Genomic DNA, 17,708 nt, shown 5'->3' with positions numbered 1-17,708 from the left:
TTTTTAATAATTATCATTTTTGTAGTACGTTTTTTCTTTAGCCTCAAAATAGGTTTTATTTATCCAAAATTATTTTGTTACGATGCACGCTTTGGACCTCCCAAAGTGGCTGTCTACCGTGCAACGTCATTGTTTTATCGCCTCGTTTTTAACCACGCAACAGATGATTTTCCTGGTGCAATGCACTACACGAAATTAATTTTTATCCGCTTTTTGAACAAACAAAAGTTTACACGAACTAAAAATAAAATTAGCTAGCTTAAAATCATATCAGTTTACTATGTATACTAGTAGCGCCATCTATGTCTCAGCCTACGAAGTTTTTTAGGCCACCAATAACCTCACTGGATTTGCTTGCACTAGTTTCGTTTCATTCTTATTCAACAGCATCTGTAGTCCAATCGCAAACACGCGACACGATTCGTCCCACCATTTGCCCATAATTAAACGCGTTAACCTTTCGTTTAACAAAGTACCCTTTTATTTATGACTACGATTTAGCATTTAGATTTGTAAGAATATTATTTTGTGACCAAGTGACCATACAAATAATAGTTCTATAGCGGGTCACGCTTTTGACTTGACTCATAACCTTGAAAATCTGAGTAATAAGGTTTTGTAAATAACTGTGTACATATATAATAAGTTAAACGTAAGAATGCTATATTTTATCATGACTCAAAAATATTTAAAATTGTAAAGCTTTAATAATACACTCAAATGTTAATTTAAATTAATGTAATAAACATAATATATTAAAGTACAATTTAATTGATTCATTGTATATACGTAGATTAATTAAATTATAATAAAATATGTAATTTTTCTTTTACCGTATCTTTGGAGAAAACCTATATACAGGTTGGCCAAAAAGCCGTGGATCAAACGCAACTAGGCTTTAGATGGGGTCATCAGCTGCAAAAAATTGTTCTACGGGAGGTCCTTAAATTCGACCCCTAACTACTGACGACTAATTTTTATTAAAATTCTAAAATATCTCTATCTGTTTCATAATATCCACTATATTGGTACTGATGAGTCCTTGCGTTAGACTTGCTATTGATGTTTGTTTATTGAGTGTATTGAAGATTTTTTTTTTTAATGTAATAGCAGGCAAACGGGCAAGAGGCTCACCTGATGTGAAGCGATACCGCCGCCCATGGACACTCACATTGCCAGAAGGCTCGCAAGTGCGTTGCCGGCCTTTCAAGAATTGGTACGCTCTTTTCTTGAAGGACCCTAAGTCGAATTGATAATATTAAGTTTTACGAAATGAAAATTTCTCAAATCATAACTTCTTGTTTACTTCGGACCACAAGTTATGAGCATTAAAAATTGCATAAAATGTAGAATGACAAAGTAGTTCGTTCCTTGAAAGTGAAATACAGCTACTTTAGAAAAATATTTGTATAAAAGTACAATGTATCTTTTCGTACTCCTGCAACCAAGTGCTCCAAATTCATGGAGTTCTGAAACAGAATTATCAATTAAAAATACTCCAATTAAATCGGTGAAACAATATCTTCGCAAAGAATACAGAATTCACAATTTACGAGCACATGCATTCTATAAGGCGCAAAAAAATGATGATCCTAATATTCTAATTATCTCATTTCTCTGCCAAAAGTATTTACTGCTTCAAAAATTATCAGACCAGAGCTCTTACTACCTTCACCATTTTTACATAAGAATTTGCATTTCCTTTGCATATACGATTGTATGTGAATAGCTGTACGAAATTCTAAATCGGACTAAAGTAAAGAAAAAACTCATATTTACTCTTGGACTGAAGACGAAAGACCAATTTTTGGTTTAATGAAGTAGCATTGGCTTTGTAGCATATACTAAACAATACAAATTTTGATTGGAAGACAAAACTGTATCTAGTATTGTGTTTTGTATATAGCTTTAACACATTGAAAGAAAACACTTTTTTACCGGAGTTTATAATAATACATAGCTTCATTCCGGTAAAAAACAGTTTTCTTTCGAAACTGTATCTATTTACCAGTCATGTGCCAGTCAAAATAAGAATATCATTGTCATAGGAATGCTCTGCAAATAGTTGCAAGCACAAGCAGCATCACATCTGAAGTTTGTGGTCATAAATTTTCCTGTAGTGAGTCATTAATTTTTACTACCACACAGTTTTTAGGAGCCCATTATTAAAAAAGAAGTAATCGTTGTCCCCCACGACTACCTCAATTTTTTTTCTGAATACGGTGCTGTAAACAAAGTGGGAACAGAATTTGAAATACAAGATTGGAAGTCTTATGCAGCTGATACTTTTAAACCTCCTCGATCGTGGCAATCGGGTTTAATCGAGCAAAGCGTTTTTCTGAAGCGTAACATAGATGAAGACAATAATTCTGTCAGGGGTGAACCTTTTTGCGTCGCGGATACTGGAGTAGCCAAATCAATCATAAAAAGAGGTAAACTTTTAAACCAATTTACGCAGCCTGTAAGTCTAGCTGACGGGAACGACGGACTATAATAGAAAAATTTGCAAGATGTTTAGACTTTACTCAAAAAAACACTATGGAGAAGAATGGGATCAAATTGATGACTTCATATCTATACAGTTATTTCCATATAGCCTGTTGGCCATCTCAGTAATTCCAGATCTAAAGATCCAGATATAAATTTCCATTACCATTCTTGGACTTGTGAAACATACACGTTATGTTACGAATTAATGTGTACCCAGCTTAGGCAATGACAATTTTACTTATGTACGGTGCTTAGGTGACAAAAACCGTTTCACACTGTTGAAATGTGTTAATTATTTATTTTTCTTACGCGTTAGCTGTAGACTAACTCTTGATGAACTCGTTATTTTGACAATTCCATGTATATGTCGCAGCCAGACGTTAAATTAACAGCCTGGCCTTTTCAGTAAACAGCGCCGTTTAACTAGCGGCCTGAAAGATATTCAACTGTAGCGTAACACCACCTAATAAACTGGCTGGCTAATGCTTAGGCCATTCGTACGATAGTGATCATGTGGCAGAAATAAAAAATATGAAACATCTGTCATAAAAAAATATATCTTTAAAATTTAAATTGCTTGTGCTTGTGTACAGCTTAATTTACATTATCATTGTCACTGCACTCTTCCATTGCACTTGTTGTTTTTCATAAAACTTTACAAAACACCATCAAAGTTGCCGACGCCCTATTAAAGTGTTTCGTTTCGAGCTTGAGAGTGGCAGAAAGTAGAACTAAATTTAAATTAACACTCAATAGACTAGGCAAGTAATTAAACGTCATCGATCGAAAGTCTGCCTAAATGTTTGATCTATTGGCTGAATATCTTTCAGGCCGCTAGATAGTTAAGAGGCTAGGCTGTTGATTTAAACGCTAATTAAGCTAGTTAGCTGCGACACTAATATTCTGGAAGTCAGTAATTACGGTAACAGGATATGCAAAGCTATTTAAAATATATTTTTTAAATAGCTGCTCTGTTTTTGAAATTCATTATATTATGAAACTATAAAAAATAATTGTTTTTATGAATGTTTAGAAAATTGCATACTGCTCAACAGTTATTTGAAATTTAATTTAATCAATCTTTTGTATCGACTTCATGGAAAAAAATATTATTATTATTATATCGTTCCGAGTTTCGTTAAAAAATGCTATGTACACAAATATCGCCTTTTCGAGCGATACTTACAGATTATGAACCGACTACACGACTGCACAAAAAGTATTTTTTTATATATGTATACGGGATATGAAAATCATACTGGCCTATTTCTCTAACTTATACTACCTTGACTTTCGAATGCGACCATGGGCTTGAAACAAAATTACTTTGTGACAGACATGACCCACTAACGCTAAACGTATTGTTTGTGTGTAAAAGAAATGTCGTCTCAAGCCCCATTTTTTGTATCCTTAGACTCAAAGCTAGGCCAAATAAGTGAAACTTATGCAAATATAGATGTTGGGCTCTTCTTCCTGGAAACCCGATTAATTCAATTCTAAATTCAAATATTGTAAACAGCCTCTATGCTCCATATGTTTATTTTAGTCAAAACGTTTGTTATTTGTCACTGGCAGTTCAATGAAAAGTCAACCAGTACGAACAACCGTTTGTTTACTTTTTTTAGCCAAACAACCAGCGACCGGATTCGCTTCTATTCCTTATGGTCTCTGTGGACTTTCGTGGACTATAGAGTATAAACTTCAGTGTGTTAATTAAGTTGGTAACGGGCGCACGCGTTTAAGACTTTTAAGATTTACGATCTAACCGAGTCTTGACTGCAATTTGGATTTTATTACTACTATTATTGTTATTTCATATATTTTTTATAAAATATTTATTGTGAAAGTGTCAAAGTGAAAATAAGGAGACATTCCACCTTGGCCCAGGCTTAAAAAAGGATTTAATCGATTTCTACTGATTTATGTGAGTATATTTTAATTTCATTAATAAATTCTAGAAAGTAGGTGTCGTTAAAAATCTATTTAAAAATATTGACGTACTTAAGTAAATTGACACTAGAGGAAATGAGTTTATCAAATAAATATAAATTCTAAAAAAAAGTCTTAATTTATTTGCGCGAATTCAGCTGGATATATAATTATTAATTGCAACAGTATTTATTTTAAACTTAATTCAATATAAGCTAATATCCAATATTCCCGTTAAATAACAAAAAGATTTTTTTTATAAGAAATACTGGCTGCATACAAAATTCGTGTTCATAGACAATAAACTTATAACACAAAACCTTTTTGTCATAAACCGGGTCCCGGTATAAGGGTTCCCTTTATTCCACCAGCTGCGTCGTAAATTCTTAAAACTATAGAATTATTATTTTATAAGCGACGCATCTTTTTGTGGTGGTTATTTATATGTACATATATTTTCCGCTCAGCGGTATTTTCTACTATTAATCCAATTTGTTTTTTAAATCTCTTTGATCGAAGCAGGGTTTACATGTTACCAATGTAAATTAATAAATGTTTTATCGAAATCTAACACGTCTTATACGCCTTATGCACACACTGCTTAGTTATTCATTTCTTTTTTCAAGGCTCACATTAAGAGACGTAGCACGAGTTAGAAGTTCATCAAGTTAATACAGGTTTTAGAATACTTGCCTAAGATTAGTTTTTAACATAACAGTTTTCAAAAAAAACATTGTGTAATCGTATTTGGAATATCAGCGTAAATCATGTACTTAAGATAACTGAGCTCGGGAGTTATCATTTGAACTTGTTAAGATAAATAATAATTTGACATTGATGGTTAATTTAACCGCAAAAATAGAAGACTCTTTGTTAAACGAACTGATATAAAATTTTACTATTATTTACTTAATGACTAAATCTGTATTTAGAATCAAACAAGTTTGTAGTAGCGATACCATTGAATGTTTTAAAATAAATACTACGTACTTCTTTCTTTGAACGAAAGAAAACGCTTTTAAGTTTAATACGTTTGCTTACCGCAAGGCAATGTATCACGCAAGATTGTTAGCTGTCGTTAGATAATGAACCGTAACATATTGCTTACAATTTAAGGAATTCTTCAGTAGATATATCTATAAGTTATATTTTATATCGAAGTTCAATTTTAAAATGGCATTCGAAGGTATCTCTCTCGCTACTTGCGATCGTTTCGTCTACAATCTCTATGATTAGCTATGTACTTTATAACATACTGTTACGATATCTTTGATTTAGATGTTCCAGATTCGTATGTCAAATCCCTTACACACGGCATAGCCTTTATTATATCTGTTAACAATTTTGTTAAAAATGTATTATTTTTTTATTATTTACAGTTCGTTACCATTATATACAAAATTATGCATATATAAAAACAAAAACAAAAAAGCACGTTACTGAAGTTATTGGGCAACTTATGTTAAAGACAATTGCGTTCATGCGTCGAGTTGTCTCTCTCCCTAAAATATGGCGAGGGGGCCGATTACTGGCCATGCGTCATACTCATGAACGGGTGCTACTTGTGGTGACTGGTCGGACTTGAATTCGTGTATGCGGTGATGTTAGTTATTTCGACTATGTATTTGCGTGTTGTTCCCACGAGAATGTAAGTGCGTGCACCTATTTCACCATGCCTCCTGCTGATAGAGAACAAATCTTTGCTTTTCATTTATTTTATTATTAATAATTACTTAAGAAGTATGTGGTACATATAAATGTTGATAAACATGATAAGTTGATACATGATAAACGTTGAGTAAAACAAAAACTTAGCGATTAAAAAGAGTGGCGGGGAGTTGATTGCCAGTTCTTCTCTTCCGTTCTACGCCCTTGATTTGAGAACTGGCAGTTAATTTAAAATTAGAAGCATTTCATATATATTTAATTTTTGACAACGTATTTGACGTGGACATTGTGACCTATATGAATAAATGATTTGAATTTGAATAGAATTGATTAAAAAGAGTGAGCATTCATTCTGAGATCCTAAATGTCTTGGTAAAACATTTTCCTTTTTATATTTCAAACGAGTTAATAATTTTAAAGGACTGTTATTCTTAGGTAAAATCTAAGCAATATAGATTTGTATCCCTAGTTATACTTAAACATATAGCACCCGCCGTAATAAGACCATGGGTAAGTTTTATAAGTTACTTAGAAAATAAACAAAACGTACTTATAATCATCAAATATCTAACAAATAATTATGATTCTCCTGTCAAAACTTAGTTATAAAGTAAGTTTATGAATTAATTTATAAAGAACACTATTTGTTCATAACTCTGACATTATAAAAGCTTTACTGAGTATAATATCATACTTCATAATCTATGCGTAATTCATTATCTGTAGTTTTAAATTATAGCAGGTGGAAAATACTACCGACTAACGACTGAGATATGTCTTTCCTCCAAGTTTGATTTTGTTCCCTTTGGCGTAGGTACTCTTGGGCTGTGGGTTTCAAGTGAACAGGCTAATTAAAGGTTTAAGTTGGCTTAATAGGTATTACCGGAGAGCACTTGTTTGCTTCGATTACCAAATAAGTACCAATACAACGAGGAATTGCCAGCAATAAAGGTACACTGCCACAGTTATCAGATGTTGTTTTGATTGTATATCTATCAATTTGTAATTATTATTAATAATACTTTGTAGGTTGAGAATATTGTACATACTATAAATATGTTTGCTATGTATTGTATTAGAAATAAGTTTCTTAAAAACAGTACATGTGAATGGTGGTTTCTTTGTTTGAATTTTATTGAAGGATTTTTATCTGTAACCTATTGCGCTAACTTGTAGATCTAACCGCAAGTCGTTATTTATTATTTATAGACTATTCTAGTAAATATATATTTTACATATATCAATAGAATATGTATGTTACAATTATTTTTTTATATAACTAAACGCATTTTATAGTATGTGTAAGAAGAAATCTCTGGATGACAACAAAAAATTTGTTGTCCTTGCCAAAAATAAATTACAATCAATGCAATTTATTTTTGTATGCCGTTTGACATGAATGAAGTACTCGTAGAGTTTGCGGAATAAACCACCGTGGGTATTTGAGGTCGCCGGATTACAAAATTACCTTTTTTGTTACGTAGACAACACTGTTACGTTATTATAAATCGACAGTAGTTATAAATATAGCATATATTTATGTGAGTTAATTCCGCGTAGCAAACACGAATGATATTAGTTTGCGAAACTGCCTCTCCTCTCGCACAGACTATCAGAATTCATTATGTAGCAGAATTATTTTATTCTACCACATATGATCATAATTTTAGACATCTACATACAACGCTATTATATAAATATTTCTCTTAATAACTTTGTCGTATACAGACGGCAGCGATTTTGTTCAGTCGTAAAGAAACATTGAAACATTCCTCCTGATCCCATATATTTGTGACCTGTGAACAACTTGGCTATAGACTTAGTTTTAAACTAGTACTTAATTGAATAAGACCCCTATTTCTTGTCTACCGTACTATTTTTATTAATGTCATATACATAGTATAATGTATACGAATTGTGTATTACATTACACAATTAATGTATACGCTAGCCTAATGTATTTGTATATTTTCTTATGTGAGTGACTGTTGTAATGATGTTATAATAATATAATAATTCCACTTTAGTTCTTCTTATTAACTCATTAATGAGAAGAATTAAAGTGGCTACTTTCCGTAAACGTTCGTAGCTTCCGTAGATTATAGATAGTTAAAAAGTTTTTAATGAGAAATATTTTTATTTTGCAACGTTGAGAGATAAAACATATTTTTAAGCTTCATTTGAGATGATTGTATAATTGGAAAAAACCCAAGCCTACTTTCACTTTGTTCCACATTAAGCCTAACAACTTTTGGAAATATGTAATAAAAAAATAATTATATTATTGGCTGGTTTCTCGAGTTAGCATATGAAATATATTGGATTTTGACAGATGGGAGTCATACTTCATACTTTACCCTACCTAAAGTTTGTAGTTTTAGATGTTTGGAGTCTGGAAGCGGCCTCCCCTTGGAACTGAATTTGGAAGCAAATACAAACTCCACACACTGATTGAATACATTTTTGATAATAGAGAACCAAATAATATTATTTTGATTAGATATAGTTACAGATAATATCGGTTTATAAAAAACCGACTCATTTGTTTGACATACCCCTTAATTGGTTCAGATATCCGGTTTGCAATAACATGTTATAGACCGAGGCCAGCGCATTCACCGGCCTATAATTTTCATCGAAACAAACAAATACGAGTAATGATAAGACTTCACGTTGAAATTTTCAACACAACAAAGTCTTATCAATCTCTTAACTGTTCAATTTATTTGTTAAATTATATAACATTTATTTACAAAGGGGCTTTGGGGGAAGACGACCAAATTTTAAATTTTCTCTAATAGAAGTTTATATATGTCCTGAATATCCCAAATAACCGGTAAATTGTAATAATTATTGTGTGAATCATAATTATCATTAGCCTCTATTTATTCGATCCATTTCTGGGCGTAGGCGTCCTCTATTTTCCTCCAGTACGCCCTGCACTGGCCTCTCTGTATCGGCCGCGCGGTCTTTCCTTCTGCCGAGGTCTCAATTCCAGTAGCCTGCGGTTCCATGGGTTCTAAGCCTTGTGCGCTATGTGGCCTGCCCACCATCACTTAGATGTTGCGACATTTTATTTCTCAGCTTTTTACAATGCTATTGTGTTTCAAGTGTTTATTATATTGCCAAATGTAATTAATTCGTATTGTGGGAGAGAAATAACTTTTCTTTAATGAATTTGGCTTAGGCTTCAAAGTGAGTGCTATTAGATTTCGACCGAGAATCATAGTTAACGCTAAGTTTCGGTCCTTCAAAAAATCAGCATCCTTTTTAGTAAATTAAATCACGAGACTTCTGCCATGTGTCCTCGGTTTATAAAAAAACAGTGACCAAAAGAACGATATGCCAAAGTAACATAAACATTAAATGTATATTTATATGTATATATAAAATATTTCAATCGAGGTTAGACAGTAATTTATATCTAGTATATAACCTAGACATACTGTTGGAAATTTCAAAGTTAAGAGACCATTTAAAGTGATTAAAGTCGATAAACTTTTCGGCATTGAATTTAGCCACTCATTACAAAAGTGTCGTTACGTCATCAAGGTACAAGTAGTCTCTAAAAGATAAAATGACATTGGATCAACTCACGTGTTTATCCTCATCATAGATGATAAAACAATAGAAAACCACATAATGTAGATATAGTAAATAAAGACATTATATCATGATAACGTCTGTCTTCTTAAAGCGGGCTATAAGAGATAAATCATGACGACAATTACGACGACTTAGATTTCGTACGCCTAATTTGGCCAGTGACTGGACTACTTAGGCGTCACTGTCACTGCTGTAGATCATCAATTATAACAGCGAAAAGAGTTCCTCGTGTCTAACTGCTACAAAGTTTCCTGACTTGATATAAACATGCTTTCTAAGCCATTTTGCGACATAGGTTATCAAATACTGTTCTTGCGAGTTGTAAGTAGTAGTTACACGAACTACAGCTGTATATTTTAGCTTATATCAATGCTTTTGTTAATGTACGGTACGTTACGTGTCAAAGAAGTTTAGTTACAATATCGATAATTTTTTAGATGTATCTCCAAAACTATTTACATTTTTCTAGAGGGTATTATTCCATCTACCTAGGTTTCTGGTCCTCCTCTTTTCTCTTTTTTATGGGCTGTTCCTAGTAAATCTTTTTGACTCATCTGTGATCACACGCAGGCAATGTGACAAGGACTTAGAAGTGAAAACATTTGATGGACTCCCTCACTCCGTCGGAGGTCGTGTACCGAAAACCGACCCGTGTGTGACCCGGCAACTCGCTTGCGAGTCTTTTTGCAATGCGAGTGTCCATGGGTATCACTTAACATCAGATCATCGTCCTGCCTCCATTACTTAAAAAAAAACTATTGTTAAACTTATACTAGTTACATGGCCTTAATGTAATCCTAATTATGTAGTACTTGTTAACCTACTATGTTTATTTTATTTTATAATACATTTTTATTTTTTATGTACAGTCGTCTCACGTATTAGATTCATATTACAGTAATAATATGAACAAGATAAGATATGAGATTGTAGTAAGCTCCAAGACCTTGAGGCGTTCGCCTCTGATCTTTTAAATTATTTCCTCCAATTTTCAATTTACACGCGACTAATATCAAATCAACTTTGCCATTGCTGACCTTCAATCAAATCACATTTACTAAACAACGTTAAGTTTATTCTGTGCAAATTTTCTAACAATACACCCATTGTCCAGATTTCCAAATCGATAGACTTTGATACGGTCTAACATTTTTAAAGTTATAAAACGCTCAAACAATAGTTTCGATTTGATAAAGGCAAATCGTAAAATATTGTTCAATTATGCGATTAAATATTTATGTATTTCATTGTGTTAAACGTAATAAAATCTTATAATTTTATTACATGTGATTTTACGATATTTTTGCCAGAAAATCACACGACCATTTTAGTTTATGACAGCTCAAGGTTTTGTTCGCTTTAAATAGTTCTTTTTTCTTCCTTTATCTTTATCAGCCTTTATTTGGTCCATTTCTGGACGTATGCCTTCTCCATTTGCTCCAGTACGCCCGATATTGCGTTTGTACTGTCACAGTTGATCAAGGGGAAGAAAAAGCCGTAATTGCCACACCAGCTACGGCGGGTTGGCAATCACTATACGACAACTATTTGGATGGATTTCAACTGTTCTCATTCTCTGGAGGTCCAATTGAGGAGACGCTAGTTCGCTGCTTCCACCATGCTAGGGCCACACTTATTTAATGGCAGTGCTTATTCGCCATGTCTTGGTGCTGTCGTAGAAATTGTAGCATTTCCTGGGAGTACCTGAACTAGATACTCCACTACTCTCTGATAGCTGTATCATTATCCATATTCGCAGCTATCTTATTTACTGTAGAACGTGTTGTTATCCTAATTTATATACAACATATAATAGTTTTTTATTAAATGATATGAACTTACTTTTCAATATATCATTTATATCATCTGGTTGCAAGTTCTTTCGGCTTATATCTAGATAATTTGTCACTAACAAACGTTAATCAATAACGAGCATTTACCATATCAAACAAATAAATTGATATTTAAGTTCCGTAAAACGATTCCGGTGTGATGCAGTCTGTTTCAGTTTTAACAGCGGATATTGTCGTAATAATTTAGTGTTTAAATAAATTTAATTTTCAGTCGGCATAAAAACTAGATTAAGTTAAAGTATGGACAATCTTGAAAAGCATCCCATTAAAAAATGGCATTTGCTTTTTTTTTCGTGTTACATTCATTGTGATATGTTATATAAAAAAATTATTGAAGAGAAACTTCTTTATCGGCGTTGGAAAAAAAATTACCAATAATGAAATAATTGTATTATTTGTATTCATGTCTATGATAATAATAGCCTTTTGTTAAACTTTAACTAATTTAAATTTATTTAACCAAATTCTGTGAAGTAGCATATTGTAGACCATTTTTCGTAAATTAGGTCATAAAGAAGTTTCACTTCTTACGTGTGTAGTGTACACACACACATTTTTTTAAAAATAAACATGGCATTTACTATTATTCACGTCGTACAATATTAATTATTGAGGTTAACAAGAAACAATAACGTAATATAAAATTGTAATGACTTGATTCTAAGCAATTTCTTCTACAGATCCCAAAATAACTTTCAGGCAAAAATAACAATTTTCCACAGCGTAGGTAATAAAATCTTGACAATTGATATGCACTTCACGTCTATCATAAAACATTTGAACATTGACTGACGCAAGTTCCCACCAAATTAGGAATCTATGGCTAGTCCCAATTCCAAATATTTTTTTAGAATGACTAATTAACAATGATATAGTTACTCATTGTTAATATGGTATTAGAATTAAGCTTTTGATATGTACTACATGACTATATGTCGTAGGATCCGGTTGGAAATATCTTGTTGATTGCTGAAATTATAGTAAAATGTACTGAGCATAAACAAAACCGGAACCACGAACTAAGATTGTTTATATATATATATAAACAATAAACTTCCCAAGCTAAATGATTTTTTAAATGTTCTTATATCGTTGAGTCTTAATTTTAAAACCTAACCTTTAGATCACCATAAAGTTGTGTTTTGTTTCAGAAAAAAAAATGAAAGAGTGAAGTAACAACATCAATTACATTATGCTGGACATCTTCCCCCTACGATGGTTCGCAAAATTTCAACATGGCGGTATCGCCAATCAATTCTTTATGGCTATTATGGGTAAGTAATTTTTCGTAAATATAATATTAGTAAAACTCATGTATGTATAAAGCATTTTCCTTTCTCTTTAAATCGCAATATTACGATTATCAAATGATTGTACTGAGCTTTACTGAACTCCCGCCTATTTCCCGTTGTCACAGACTACATAATATGCCGAAAAAAACATAGACTTTCTACTTATCTATTGCAAATTAATGACACAGACAGAAGTAAAGCATCCGGAACATATTAAGATTAAATATGTTTATGTAAATATTTTAATTTTAACTAGCTTATCCGTTTGTTTCTTTTTGATGTCTTTGTTTATTTTTTCTCTAGATTAGTTTCCCTACCTTTTACTTCTAACCGGCATTTAGTTAAAACAATTGCCATATAAAATTAGACCCTGTTAATATGTTTTATATTTATGTTCTTTTTTATTATAATTTATAGTTTTGGATCGAAAACCTTTATGTTAGATTTTATAAATAATACGGCTTTTTGATTATGTATCCAACTGACGTAGAAATTTACGTTACATACTGTACGAAATACGTCACAGACTAATTAGTCAAGATTATATGTAATGAATGAATTCATCTAATAAATGTCATATAATTTATTCATAACGCATATTGTTGCTAACCTCCAATGGCTCGACGACTTCCTCATATTTATAAACACTACTCGTATACATACATCATTTCCTATTCCATTGATTTTGACATTTCGTTTTCATTTATACCTGAGATAGATAGATACATAAATTGCACTAAACTTACATGAAGCTACACTTTTAGACAAGCGGACCCCATAAAGACATTGTCCTGAACATACGTCTTAAATATATAAAAAAATCGAATTAATTCTCGATTCCACTTGAACACACTAATTTTTTTATCGAAATCGGTCCGGCTGTTTAGGAGAAGATTAATTACAAATACATGTAGAGAAAACTAATACACACATATATATAGCAGTAGCTCCAGCTCTCATCCTTGAGGCCGAAGGTTCGATACTCAGTTGTAGTGCCACAGTTATATTTTTTATTTTATTTCATAAAATATATACTTCTTTATAAAAATTATTACTGTAATTTCTATTAGCATTATTTTTATTGAAACATTTTTTTATTTGAAATTATTTTGAGATATCTTTCCTAAAGAGACATTTATCATCATGTTATCATCTTAGTTTAATCATAATAACCTGCTATGTATGTATATGTGAGAGAAGAAATAAAGATTATTATTATTATTATTATTATTCTTAAGATACATTAGATCTGTATTAATAATTAAATTTACTGACATATCTAATAGTTATAATGGTCATATGTCAGGCTATATATAATCTAGACGCAAACCGCGGACGACTAAAAATAAACTCGCTGTATTACTTTATGAGGAAACTTTCTCATTCCATACAAGTGACTAGATGCAATGGTGTTGCGATTTTCATAAATACGTAATATATGTGTAGAAAATACTGCTTTTGTACTATGTTGGTTTTGATTTGAGCAAATACTAGGATAATCTTTTCACGTTGCAAAACTGCTCTATACAAATAAAATCGATTTCATTTACCTTGGTTGTATTGACCATTTAGTTTTAACGACGTTAAATCTAAGTCCTTTGTGTTTAAAGCATACTTTAGTACAAAATTCATGTGGCTTAGCGACTTAAGACGTTGGATATAACGCCGAGTTCGGGTGTAGCGACTGTTTGTAATGAATCATTTGTAACAAATTCAGACAGAAATTCAACATGCAGATTGCCACCTGAATTATTTTTTAAATGTATCAATCAATAACTACATGTGCAAATGTTTTCAATAATAACCTCAACCTTTGCCTCTTCCGGATAATTTAGAACAATAGATAATTTAAATAATTTGAACGAATGTTTTTCCTTGACCAAACCAAAGAGTGACGGAGACTTTATTGCCAGTTCTTTTGTCTACGCCATTGATTAATTAAATAATAATAATTGATTACAATCATAAGTCGTGGTTATTGTGTTAGTTACAATATTGCACTAAATATTATATTAGTAGGTTAGCTTAAAGTAAAACAAAAGGCACATGCATACAATTGCAATGACCCATGTAAGGATCAGACTTCCCGCCGCCATTTTCATTACAGTCAGCACGCGTTTAGGGCTCCCCGGCACGCGCCATACTAGAGATACATCTTGCGCACCTGCACAAAAGAAGAGAAGAAGGAAAGGAATGAATAAATAATAATTTGATCTGGTTTAACAGTCGTTTATATTGTTAGCAATAAGTTGGCTAAACATTTAGAGCAAATAAATATATCATAGAAAAAATCAAAACCTGTGTATGACTGTGAAATGTATGTTTTTGTACTACAGCATTTTACGTAATAAATTTTATTTAATTATAAATTTAAATTGTGAGATAAAATTTATACAAGGCTTCTAATTAAACAAAGAAAGGTTGAACACATCACAAAGTGACATTCGACAGAACAATGTAGCTAACAGATTTTCCAATACAATGCCAAAAATAAACAATTAAAGCCTCACGAGCCTAATCAGCTTGTATGCGGCTGTCGGGTTCGATTCCCGATCAAAGCGATTACAATTTGTAATTTTATTACATACTTTTAACGTTAATCATTTACAACACATAAATATACATAATTGTCTAGTAGGTTGTAATAATAACGTTGTCGAAGAAATAAAAGCTGTCAGTATCTGATGATGAATCATCTCACAAAGCTTGGTAATATTTTACCGTTAGGTCAAAGACGTATGTCGGAAACCAAAGACAGTAATTGCGGCTCAGCAATTTCCTTGTCTCCTGGTCTCTTTAGGTAGAATGCCTAGACCCCCGAGGGGTCTTTATAGAGGTCTGAGTTACATATGAATAATTACACTTTAATTACATCACAACACGAAAAGTAAAATTAAATTAATGAAGGTAAAGAAATCTAAATGCAGTTACTTTTAGACAACCCAAACGTAAATAAAACAACAACGAACTCAAAACTACTCGATGTAAAAATATACATAGGTATATCAAATGTATGTGTATATATGATACCACTGGGTATAGAATTTTGGTGAATTTTACAATTTAATCACTCAAATTCACTAAGGGTTGTAAATACTAAAAGGAATAAAACAACTAACATTTATTTTCTATTTACGATAGTACCTCTTAAATATTGGCTCTTGTCTCAAACCGTTACATACATAGATAGTGGTATATAGCGCTGAGGATTAGGATTTCATTGCTCACATATTTGAAATGAGGAAAATATGTTCCATATATCGATTAACAGCTAATCAACTGTGAATTTCACTTTCCCAATATCACTTTACAACTTTACCACGTTACAAATACAACTTTTGGTTTAGGTATTTCTATAAGAAAATATGTAGTTAGTTTTTTCCTTTAAAAGGAGTCTCTAATGGCATTCTGAGAATCCGTGTAATTACGGATTATCAGAATGCCAAGGTGTGAGACAAGGATGTCTATAGGATCCGCTAGTTAAAATTGATTATTTCAAGTTTGTCGGTGCACAAGGACAAATTTGGAGAAGGAAGATAATCTATCTTGTCTCGTCTGCTAAATTCAAATCGCTTTTTGGTCGATGTCATGATTTAAGTGCAAAGCTTAATATTAGTATGCGTTATGAAGCAAGAATCGCATGTGACACAACACTTATATGTGGGAAGAATAACAAATGAACACGATATTAAGCAATGTTGGTTGCATTAAGATTCTACAAATTGCACAATTATTCATTCATGCTTTTTAGGTTTGCTATAATTAAAAAAAAATGCTTAAATTACTGACAAATGTGTCATAGTATAGTTATTAAATAGATTTTACATACTTTGAAAATACGTCCTCTAATATATGTGTGTAATTGCTGCCCCCGCGAACTTTGTTTCGCCTTAATATGATTTTTGCTATGCTATTCCATAGATACGGTTAGCTTTACCGTAATAAAAAGCTATGTACTAAATATTTTTCCGACAATCTCTCCATAAAAAACCTTTTTCAGAGTACAAGGAATAAATTTATAAATGATCCGAATTGGTTCAGCCATCTTCGAGTTATGAACATTGAGCTAACATATTTTGAAATGTATCTTTATAAATAATTAATCCGAATTAATTATTCACCCCCTTTAAAATCCGTGTTTTAAAGGGGGTGAATATTAATTACACATTGTAATAATCGATTCATAAGTAAATCTAAATATATCAAAAAACTACTAAACCTTATGTGTCGCGAATACAGAGGCGGTTGTTGTATGAATATGATCATATATATATATATTAAATGGAACATTTTGTTTAAAGCTGGGTAACAACTGACTTATATCGTTTTAAATATGAGTTTATAACTGACATAAAATGACGGGTAGTGCGTATGCGACGCTAACAAAGACATAATCCGAAAAAAACAATGTTGTATTACAATTTATGAGTGTAGAAAAAACTAATGGGCTCATTTTGGCTTCAAGCGTTTGCGACGATTACTCGTCGCGAGCGAGCGAGAAGCGTAACTTCTAATTATTTACTAAAACATATAACCTAATGTTAGGTAACAGAACTGAAGATAGGCAATAGAAACTTTGCTGCAAATGCCTACTTTAAGAGGACTTTAAAGCCGATGATAGAATGAGAGTTAGAAAGCCAGACTGACTGAAATATGACTCGGGTATGTTAACCGTAAGTTTGACAGAGCGCTAATATTGTATGTAACCCTTTTTTTTTGTATGAGGTGAAAATGCGCTTGCGCAGGCCCGCGCTAAGGATATCGAGCTTGACGCGGGGACTGTGGGTCTACACTCAAATCCCTCTGCTATTCAGAGGGGTAGTGAGACCCGACCCACTAAAAACACCTCAGCCCTTCACACGCCCTTAAG

The 17,708-nt window shown here is 32.2% G+C and overlaps 1 protein-coding gene across 2 annotated transcripts in view; it reads left to right on the top strand.

Moving 5' to 3' along the window:
* Nucleotides 1-4,188: 4,188 nt before the first annotated feature.
* Nucleotides 4,189-17,708, top strand: part of LOC123714254 (probable metabolite transport protein CsbC) — a 28,060-nt gene continuing 14,540 nt past the window's right edge. The window contains exons 1-2 of one of the 2 annotated variants that reach the window (XM_045668453.1): nt 4,189-4,414; nt 12,698-12,820. In XM_045668453.1, coding sequence (XP_045524409.1) covers nt 12,739-12,820 — 82 coding nt within the window. In that variant the 5' untranslated portion in view covers nt 4,189-4,414; nt 12,698-12,738. Of the gene's footprint in view, nt 4,415-11,015; nt 11,041-12,697; nt 12,821-17,708 lie in introns of those variants that run through there. The other variant, XM_045668454.1, reaches the window with a different exon arrangement.

This window comes from Pieris brassicae, chromosome 9 (genome assembly GCF_905147105.1).
Source record: "Pieris brassicae chromosome 9, ilPieBrab1.1, whole genome shotgun sequence".
Taxonomy (NCBI): domain Eukaryota; kingdom Metazoa; phylum Arthropoda; class Insecta; order Lepidoptera; family Pieridae; genus Pieris; species Pieris brassicae.
Note: the sequence above shows the minus strand (reverse complement) of the source record. Positions and strands in the feature narration are given on the sequence as shown.